Raw genomic sequence first — 10,688 nt, forward strand, 5'->3', positions numbered from 1 at the left:
ACAACTTGGGAAGATGCATTTCTTTGACATAACGAGAATTAAATGATAGAATAAGTACTATTGGAGCTGCATGGAACGTGTCAACTCTGCCTTGGTTTTTCTAGGTTTCCGTTCGCATTTTTTATGTGCTGTTTGAATTTCTTTCCTCTATTTAATTTATGAATGGCACAAATATTAACAGTATATTGAGGGGAATCACTCATTAAAATCTGTTTTATTTCATCCCCCAAGTTGTAATTGATTCTTGGATCTGCACATATCGTTGTATCTGTCAAACGACTTCAAATCTTGATCATCATTATAATTTCGTGAATTCCTTTAAATAAAACGTGCCTCCAATTTTATTGGGGGGAAAAAAACGTGAAGCGTTTTCCACTTGAACATGGCAGTCTATTTACATTAGATGGGTTTAGCGACATCTAAAGGTAGAAAGTAATCACTGCATCACTGGGCCATAGAGCGCCTAAAAACAAAAACAAAACAATTTACGTTAACAAAGTAACTGGCCGAATTTGGAAATTCACAGTGAAAAAATGGCATTTGCATCAGAATTTAATAAATATATTTAGATTTTAGAGCGTGCGTTTCGTCGCAATACCGGAAGTAGTCCCGAAGATCGTAAAGTGCTTCCTGTGACGTGGGGTTAGCGCCCGTGCTACACGCGGGAAACAGGCGAACCTCCTCATCATATTGACAGTAGGGCTTTAAAGTTTTCCCACTGTGTTAATGGTTATCTGTAGGCAAGCCTTTAATATCTGTAAGTAACAAGACGTGTTTTATCTGTCCCTTTATTCCGTTTCCATTCGCAATTTAATTCAGCATGCCATCACTTTGTTTCCTTACACTGGCATTGCTTGCTCGCAGCGCTCGTTGTGAAGTGTGTGGTGTCTAAACGGGGCGGTGCTTGATCCCGTTTGCTTGAACTCACATAATGGCTGCAGGCTTTCTGACTGCAACGCAATGCAATATCGTCAAAGAAGCGCACCTCGTGTAATTCAAGTTAGCTCAGACAGCGAGCGACATTACCAAACGTCGTAGCCATAACTTCAACGTGTTCCGTGTACTTTATCCAATGGAACACTACATGATGTTTAGAAACAGTGCTGACGTGAAACTATTCATGAAGTAGGATGAAGCAGTGGTTGAGATTTGGATACTTGAGCAACATTGCAAGTTTACAGAATCATTCCTCCTGAGTGTGTGCACATGACGTGATCTCCCCCCCCTTAGTACTTCCTGCTCTTATCTACATAATGTTCTTTACCGTGCACATGAAAACAAGTTCATTTATATTCCATTTGTGTATCTGCAGAGCATCAGCCTGTAGTCAAGATGGCAGACACACTGGAGTTCAACGACATCTATCAGGAAGTCAAAGGCTCCTGGGTATGTGCCCTATCAAAAATTCTCTTGTAAATGGACAATGTTCTGTGTGACCCTAAAATAAACCTTATTTGAAGTATGAGACATGCTGGCAATGAGGTCTTAAAATGTTCGACTGTGGGATGTTATCCTCTTTGATGGATTCATACATTAGTTGCAAAGTAATTGTTCTTTCCAAGAGCATTGAGTATATACAAGATGGACAGTTGTTTTAACAAAGAAAATGTTTTTGTCAAAAAGTCTGCTGGATATCTACAAATTCACTCAAATCTAACTTTGTGTTCTTTTTTTACATGCTCCGGCTTAAAGGCCTGTCTAGTATAAAGTAGTACATTGGTGTCAAGGAACTATGGATGGTGCATATTGACTGAGACAAGTTTGCTTGTCAGAGAGGAGCTTATTTTAGCTCATTTTAAAATGAACATATTGTTAAATATTTACCTCACTAACATGTATGTATTGTGTATGTATTCATGTTATTTTATCCAAACAACATGTCTAAACTGTACATTTTCTGCACGCTTAAGTTTGAACAAGTCTTCCAAAGCCAGGTAAACACAAGTTAATACTTTTTCACAAGAGCCTGTGCATTTTTCTTTCTCTGCAGAATGACGGCCGGCTGCGCTTCAGCAAGCAAAATGTGGTGTACAAGAGCAGCAAGACGGGAAGGGTGGACAGCATCCCGGCAGATGAACTTAGCCAGGCTCAATGGCGACGTGTGTGTTTAGGTCACGGAATCAAGCTGAGCACCAGAGCGGGACACACCTACAAATACGACGGCTTCAGGGACACGGTGAGTGTATGACACGTGCACATCACTTCCACGAGCTCTGCGTCCACATTTCGAGGAGTGATCTGGCAGTTGTTTTTGTTTTCATGCTTGGCATAGTTTCCTCTCTGGAAGCCTATAGTGAAATGTTGGAATAAATATTACCTTACTTTGACAACAGACCTAGGCGTGCTTTTTCACATTCTTAAATTGACAATGAAGAAATTGCGCAAACAAATTATTATGTAGTTACATGTGATGGTGCATATTTGATTGATGAATGTGCTGAAGTTGAATTAGAAAAAAAAAAAAAGTGAATTGAAATTGCAATATCTGTCAGACAAATCAGAAAAATCGCCTTTTAATCTTTTCCTGAAATCATCCGGCCCTTTCAACCGAGTACCAACTTTAAGTACCAGCACTACTTTTACACATTTCTATAGTTAGCGAATAGTTCTCCTCAGAAAGGGTGCTTGCTTTAAGCTCTTTATTAGTCACTCGTGGAAAATACGGGCAGTATTTGTTGAAAATGCAACACCTTGGTAGACTGTAGCATACTTTATTCAGTCTGAAGCTCCACAAACTAACAATTTCAACTGTTTTTTTTTTTGTTTTTTTTTATCAGTCGTTTTGGTATCATGACGGCAGAAATCAGGAGTGAAATTTTGACTGGCGGGACAATGTAAAAAAAAGAAAAAGAAAAAAAAAAGAAACTCAATGAGAATCCGACCTAGAATTCAAGTTACGAGGCAGCAGCGCTAACCAAAGCGCCACTGTGCTGCCCCCATGTGAACGAGTTGTTGAAAAGTCTGCATGTGTGTGTGTGTATGTGTGTGTGTCAGGCCCTAATAGGATTAATGAGCGAGCGCGGCATTCGCACATGTGCTGCATAAACAGTGTAATCATGGGCTCATGTAAGTCAGTGTTTATATCAGTTCACTGAAACAATTTGGCTAAGACTGCTGTGGAGGAGAAGGGTTTTTTTTTTTTTTTTATCTTCTTGTGTGTTTTTCTTTTCCCTCTCGCTCGCTGCCGTGCGTGCACAGAGATTGTCAGGATGCCAGGAAACGAGTGGAAAGAAGGCTCTGGTATAACCCGAGGTGGTGTGAGCAGCATCTCCTGGGGTTAATCAGACGACTTTTCGGAGATAAATCCTCACGTCGCCAAGCACCGGAGCGTGATGTCATTGTTTAGTATCCCTCCGACAGTGTCAGTAATTGGTCAATGACTGCAGGTTTAGCCCCTCTGGCTGTGTGGACACGGTAACCTTAGCGAGATGTTGAACGTGTGCCTGCGAGCAGCTCTGTTGTGGACCAAGCTCGCCTTTTAAAGAATACATTTTTTCCAACATAACATAACCAAGGCACTGAAATTACTCGAGGACTCGTGTCGTAACATCATCGGAATGGTGGTTTATATACAAACCCAAGGATTCATATATAAATGGAAGGACTACTGGTAGATGTTCCAAATTTGTGGAGTCCTATCTAATCTTATTACGATTAGTAATTAACCTAACTAACCTGTAGCAGTGCGTGAATGTAGTTTGTTTGAAGAGCAGAATAGAATTAGGAGACACCATGGCTACTCTGTGTGGTGTTTGTTGAAAGTCTTGCGTTTATTAGGACAACAACCGCAGTGGCGTACAATGGAAGAAAACGGTCCACATTGAGCTCAACGAGAAACACCCGCCACTAAAACACGTGCTCTTTTTTTAAACAATGTCACAAATGGACTGATGAGGAGCCTCTCACACACAAACACGCACACACACACGTATATATACACACACACTGATTATGCGGGCTCTAATTAGCAGTATCAAGCACGCAGACAGGGAGATATCCAGGTGTGTAAACTCCCTTCCCCACAGAGTCTCATTCTGTTCTTCCGTGCGTGCCACAATCACTTCCACATGTGACGAGGACAGTGCCTGGATGTGTGTGTGTGTTGTGTGGTTGTAAGCGAGCCCGCAATCTAAATAAACTCTGTCTGTCAGCGGCAATGTTGAGAGGAGGAGGACAAAGTAGTTCGATGGATTATGTTCACCTCCTGTGGTCCTGGGAGGCCCGAACAATAGGCGTGGTTTGAACAGCGTCAATTTAATTAGCCCCCCGAGCCCTTCTGCACTTTTTACTCATTGGTGAGGAAATGTTTTGCTAAGCTTTGACCCATGCATCACTTCAGGGTTTTCCGAACTACAAATTCTTTGTGTTTGTCTCCCCGCATCAGGACTTTGAGAAGATCTCAGAGTTCTTCAAAGCAAACTACAACATGGAGCTAACAGAGAAGGACATGTGTGTGAAGGGGTGGAACTGGGGAACGGCCAAGTTTTCGGGTAAAAACACAACACGCCAATCGGCAATCGTTATTCAATTCAGTTCAGTTTGCGTGTATGTGCACACCTCAAAAGAATTTTCTCAAGAGAATCAGTTCCGATCAAATCTTCCACTGCAGGGCCGTTGTTATCGTTCGACGTGAATGACACGACAGCCTTCGAGGTCCCTCTAGCCAACGTGTCACAGTGCGCCACGGGCAAGAATGAAGTCACCCTGGAATTCCACCAGAACGACGACGCCGAGGTCGCGCTCATGGAGGTCCGCTTCTACGTCCCGCCCGGTCAGGCGGACGAGCGGCAGGACCCTGTGGAGGTGAGAGGGCGTTTCCCTCGCCGCTTCCTCATTGAAGCCATTTTGCCACTGCGCTGAAAGCGAATGTTTTCCTCTTTCCAGGCCTTTGCCCAGAATGTCTTATCAAAGGCGGATGTGATCCAGGCCACGGGAGATGCTGTGTGTATTTTCAAAGAGCTGCAGTGTCTTACACCCAGAGGAAGGTAAAATCACCCACTAGCCCAAAGCGGCATTCAGATCAGCGGTGGGTGGGCAAAGTAAAGCCAGCGCTGTTCTGGAATCTACAAATGACACGACTCCTCCGTCTGTCACTTTCAAAAATCAAATGTTTTTTCCCACCCTTGGCGCTTCGCAACTCTATTAAACACGCTATGTGTATGTGGCCAGATATGACATTCGCATCTACCCAAGTTTCCTTCACCTCCATGGTAAGACGTTTGACTACAAGATTCCCTACACCACCGTCCTTCGTCTATTCCTGCTGCCACACAAGGACCAGAGGCAGATGTTCTTTGTGGTTTGTGGACTTTTTTTTTTGCTTTCAAATTCTTTGTATATTTACATCGCTTTTTTTTTTTTTGTGTGTGACGATGATGCATCTTCCCTTCCCGCCTCTTGTCATTTGGTGTAGATTAGTCTGGATCCTCCCATCAAGCAGGGCCAGACACGATACCACTTCCTGATTCTGCTCTTCTCCAAAGAGGAAAACATCAGCCTCTCCCTTACCATGAGCGAGTGAGTTTATGTGCTGCAAGTACACTCACGAGACACTTGATGTACAGGAACTGCACGGTATCTCCGGAAACTGCAATTACCATAATGCACAATTAACACTGCAGGTCATTCAATTGTGCAGTAGTGTTTCCATGAAGTCAATCAAATGTGTCCTCATGATACCCTTTTTGGCCCTGCAGTTCACACGGCCGTTCTAAATAGTTTTTCCCACTGGGGGGAAGCAAAGTTCTATTGGTTGACAGTATTTTTTTTTTTGTTCTTTTCATCAGGGATGACGTGGAGCGCCGCTTTGAGGGCAAACTGAGCAAGAACATGTCAGGGTCTCTCTATGAGCTGGTCAGCAGGGTGATGAAGGCTCTGGTCAACAGAAAGATCACAGTGCCCGGGAACTTTCAGGGGTATGCTCCTAATGCCTCATCATGCCAAAATCATTTCTTTGTAATGTTATTTATTTTATTTTTTTTGATGACCCCCCCACGTAAGTAATCTTACCTCTGCCACTTCCTGCCCAGCCACTCTGGTGCTCAGTGCATCACTTGCTCCTACAAGGCAACCTCGGGTCTCCTCTATCCCTTGGAGAGGGGCTTCATCTACGTTCACAAGCCCCCCGTACACCTGCGCTTTGAGGAGATCTCCTGCGTCAACTTCGCCCGAGGCACCACCACGACTCGTTCCTTTGATTTTGAGATTGAGACCAAGCAAGGAAACCAGTACACCTTCAGCAACATTGAGAGGTGACGCCATGGTGTTATTCATACTGAGTCATTTCACCGCTCAAGAATAGACCACATCTTCAATAACAAACCTACTCACCAGAAGTCGGAGGTACTGGGTTTTTTGGTTGAAATTTCAGGATGACCCCATCATCCACTCCATTGTAATACTCGGACATTGAACGTGTAGACATGTACATTCAAAAGTTCAATTCAAGCGTGCTTGTAAAAGTACGAATTTTTAAATCACCTTAAATCCAAATATCCTCAACATGGTGAGAGCATTGTCATTGAGAACCCTCATTTCCTGATATTCCTTACGTTTTTTTTTCATTCACCATCCTCACATTGGCGAACATCTTCCATCTCCCCCTCCAGGGAAGAGTACGGCAAGCTGTTTGACTTTGTCAACGCCAAGAAGCTCAACATCAAGAACAGAGGTTTCAAAGAGGTAGTAACACAGTCGCCCTATCTCATACAAGACACCCTTATGTCAATCCTAATCCCACTTAATGAAACTTGTCGCCCTCCCTTCTCCTTGTACTCGTGCTCGTGTAGAAAAAGGTGCGTATGTTCGTCCCGTGGTTGCCGTGATTATATGCTTGCATGGCGTGCTGCCCGAAAAGCCAGCCCCGTGTTGTTAATTTACATTGTGGTTGGGTGTGTTGCAAACATTTCTTTTGGATTGGGAGAAATTCAACGAGTGATTCTTGGCTAACATTGGACGGGTGCGGGCGCGTGGCATATAACTAATATGTGGGTGGGGGTTTGCATTGTGCAGATTTGTGGCCTGGGTTTGGTTGGGTTGGTGTGGCAATAACACAAACACAAGTGTGGTTGGAGACAGCCCCAAAAACACACACACACACACACACACATTTCAAGTTTTGATGCACAAACAATGCTGGCTGGAAAATCAATGGGGGCTTTTTTTGCTGAAGAATGCTATAGTGACAGAATTGATCTCATTGACTGAAAACTCTTCTCTCTTTTGAACTTGAGCGCTTCCGTGGGGACGGTGGCTTGTGTAGGCAGGCTCTTTTAAAAGCATTTGTTTCCTAACCAGGTACTTTCTTTCCAGGGAATGAAGGGGAACATCGACGAGTACAGCGACTCTGACGAGGACAAACACGACGCCTACTTGGAGCGCATGAAGGCCGAGGGCAAGATCAGAGAGGAGGGCAACGACAGCGATGATTCCGACAGCGGCAGCGGTGAGTTGACGAGTACATGTTTAGAGCAGGAGCGGCAAATTTGTTCACGGGCTTGGTGAGAGCCAGTTCTATTTAAATTGTAATGATTTATTTGTGTGTGCAGGATAACTTTTTATAGATTGTTTTGAGCAGAAGTCAATAAATATTCCCACCGGCCACTTTATGACACGGATGTTGACACTTTGTGTTTAGAATACTAAGTTTGCCTTTTCTTTCTTTAGATGAGTCTTTCAACCCTGGTGAGGAGGATGACGACATCGCAGAGGAGTAAGGAAAACCTCGACTCCTGGAAACACTTTTTGCTCTTTTCACCGTGAAGACATAACGTTTTTCCCCTCCGCCCTCAGGTACGACAGCAAGGCGTCGGCCAGTGACAGCAGCGACGAAGGCGACGGGAGTGAAGATGACAATCCAAAGAAGAAGCAAAAAGTTGAAAAGCCCAAAGTGGTGAGGGAGAAAAAGGAAAGGAAGCCACGCAAAGAGGTGAGAAGCAAGAAGATGGAATCCTGCAAAATGTGATGGCGCTGACCCTTTTGAACAGCAGTTTCATGATTTTTTTTTTTTCTCAAACCACCACAGAGGAAGCAGAAGGACAAAGGTGGCCCCAAGCGGCCGATGAGTGCCTACATGCTGTGGCTCAAATCTAGCCGTGAGAAAATCAAATCGGACAACCCCGGAATCTCTGTCACAGAGATCTCCAAGAAGGCTGGTGAATTGTGGAGGCAGCTGGGCAAAGACGAGAAAGAGGTGAGGGATGAGGAGGACCACGGATACGCTGACTGCACTGTGATTTTGGTTTAGTTTGGTCAAATCATAAAACAAAACCATTTTCTCGCTCAGGCTTGAAAAGTTGAAGCTAAAATGATCCTGGTAAACACGATTTTTCTTGCGCGTCACCCACCTCGTCAGGCGTATTTTCACGCCATTCGCGCTCAGTCACAGATACGTTCGTAGAACGCGAGGATGCGTGCTCCCACGTGTTTGGCAATGTGTTTAATAATGCCAAACCAATTCCTATCCATTGTAGAATAATTCAAAAATATTCAATAGCTGCCACCCTATTCTGCTTGACATCACATTCTGTCGTGTTCTGCGTCAATGTTCTCCCTTCTTCAGGAGTGGGAAACCAAGGCAGGAGAAGCCAAGAGGCAATACGACATCGCAAAGAAGGAGTACAAGGAAAGCGGTGGAGGTGACTCTTCCATTTCTAAGAGGTAAGACTCATAACCTCACATGACTTATTACGTACGGTCAGGCTACCCTCTCTAATGTTTCCTCATCTGACCCTTCAGGGAGGCCAAGAAGTCTGGAGGCAAAAGGGAGGACAAGAAGTCCAAGTCCTCTGGAGGAGACAAGGAGAGGGAGCGCAGTGGCGGCAACGAGAGCTTCAAGAGCAAAGAGTTCATCGAGACCAGCGAGAGCTCCTCCGACTCGGACCACAAGAGCAAATCCAGGAAGAAGAAGAAGAAGAAGAAGGAGGTGGGCATGAGCCGAGATGACGAAGATGCATTATGTTATCTACTTCTTCTGTGGCTTTCTTTCACTTCCTCCAAGCCTACCGCCAATCTCTGCGGTCAACAACAAGAAAAATCACTGTGCAACATCTTCATCGTCTCAAGTTCCAAATCGCTTCTGAGTAATCCGTCCATGAAGCCGAAACAAAATCCAGTTAAGCAAACATCAACTTGGCCAGTCGCACTGTGCGGCGCTTGGGTTCACAAATTGAACTCGTTCCGCCTCTCACTGAAGTCCATTTGTGCTTCGACTTACCTGTTGAATTCGTACGGTGACCAAGCTTAGAAGTCTGAATGTCAAATCTTTTCCTATTGTAATGACTCACAAAGCCAGTCAGACATTCCAGCCCTTCTGGTGTCCACACCTTAGCCATCGGGGAAAAGTACAGCATAATACACTAATACAGACCAAAGGAAAAAAGGCTTACCGATACGTTACTCTGTTAGATGACAGTAATATTGTTGGGGGGGCGAATGTTTTAATATTGTTGTTGTGTATTGAATTTTGCAATGTGTGCTAACATTAAGCTAGCAAACATAGCAGTAAAGTAATGGTTTTAAATATGTAGTCATTATTTTCTGTTAGTTTGAGGGCAAACTTTAACTAGGATTGGCAATGAACAGCTTTTTGGAAGAATATTTTATTTTGTGCCAAACTGCAAACCCATCTCAAAAAATGGTCTGAGCAATGAATCCTATCTCCAAAAACTAGTAAGTCACATGTATCTCAAGGTTCCTGTGTATTGTCAATTATTGCTTGAGAAAAGCACCTTGTAAGGACAAAGCGTTTTGGATCATGGATGCATGGACACTTCTTGGCCATTGATATAAAACAAATTAACTAACTTAACATTTGTTTTTGAACCAGGAATCAGAAGAGGAGGAAGAGGAGGCTGCATCCACACCTGCGAGCTCAGAGGAAGAGTCTGACTAAACACACGCACACACACACACACACACACACACACACACACGTACACACACGTACACACACACTGGCATAGAATATCTCTCACTCAAGGACCAGGCATTTACACTTTTCATCTTGAGTTCTCTCAATCGGACTGAAAACAATACAAATCACCAAAATTGTAAGTTTTGCTTTAAATTTAGCACAGCATCACCAACTCTCCATCACTGACATCTTTCCTCAAAGCTTAGTCTTGACATATTTTATGCTGATTGTTTTTTTGGGGTTTTTTTTTCCTCCTTTTGGTGTTCCATGTGTATACTTACTATAGTTTTGTAGCGCTTAATAGTGCAGTTATTAGTTCAGATTCCATTGTCATGTTTCTAGGATTGAATAAAACTACTTTTTAATAAAAAAAAAAGTAAAAATCCATGTTCTTTAGGTGTATATTTGCTTCCAGCATCAAATTTTTACAGATGAATTGTAGTTTTATGGTTGCTTGTAATTCAATTCAAATCAATGAAACACATGGCAGGAAATGACAGCTAATCTCTTTAATTGACCAATCAGTCACCAACACGCATGTTCCGTGAGCCTTAACTGATCTCGGTAATATTGCGTGGGCTCGTACTATAGACACTATACAGTATTGACGTGCTCTTTGATATCAATGTTACTTCCAACCTTCAAATGTAAACATTGTCTCTTGAAGCATTAAGTCAACCCACGTTCCCTTTCAAATTCAATTTGCCAGAGAGTGAGTGTTTAGTTTTTAATCTAATCAAGCTAGATACGACGAAAAAGGTATTCAAGCCAATTC

At 43.4% G+C, this 10,688-nt stretch overlaps 1 protein-coding gene across 2 annotated transcripts; it reads left to right on the plus strand.

Moving 5' to 3' along the window:
- Positions 1-602: 602 nt before the first annotated feature.
- On the plus strand, positions 603-10,300 carry ssrp1a (structure specific recognition protein 1a). Of its 2 annotated transcripts, none has more exons than XM_085906118.1 (18): positions 603-696; positions 1,313-1,386; positions 1,991-2,176; positions 4,385-4,490; positions 4,610-4,803; positions 4,885-4,985; positions 5,170-5,299; positions 5,414-5,517; positions 5,787-5,915; positions 6,030-6,251; positions 6,609-6,681; positions 7,312-7,444; positions 7,666-7,711; positions 7,792-7,927; positions 8,024-8,191; positions 8,561-8,658; positions 8,737-8,923; positions 9,827-10,300. In XM_085906118.1, exons 2-18 carry the CDS (start codon positions 1,333-1,335, stop codon positions 9,890-9,892), a joined length of 2,133 nt encoding a protein of 710 aa, XP_085762244.1. In that variant the 5' UTR covers positions 603-696; positions 1,313-1,332; the 3' UTR covers positions 9,893-10,300. The 2 variants fall into 2 exon arrangements, with proteins under 2 accessions (XP_085762244.1, XP_085762242.1); XM_085906116.1 differs by having other exon boundaries at positions 605-757.
- The last annotated feature ends 388 nt before the right edge of the window (positions 10,301-10,688 follow it).

Source organism: Syngnathus leptorhynchus, chromosome 2 (assembly GCF_054491065.1).
Source record: "Syngnathus leptorhynchus isolate UIUO chromosome 2, UIUO_Slep, whole genome shotgun sequence".
NCBI lineage: Eukaryota > Metazoa > Chordata > Actinopteri > Syngnathiformes > Syngnathidae > Syngnathus > Syngnathus leptorhynchus.

Bases quoted from the DNA above. Each gene is read 5' to 3' on its own strand.
- ssrp1a (XM_085906118.1), top strand. From the start codon at position 1,333: ATGGCAGACACACTGGAGTTCAACGACATCTATCAGGAAGTCAAAGGC. The intron at 6,252-6,608 runs GTGACGCCATGG...CTCCCCCTCCAG, and splicing joins ACCTTCAGCAACATTGAGAG to GGAAGAGTACGGCAAGCTGT. The intron at 6,682-7,311 runs GTAGTAACACAG...CTTTCTTTCCAG, and splicing joins AGAACAGAGGTTTCAAAGAG to GGAATGAAGGGGAACATCGA.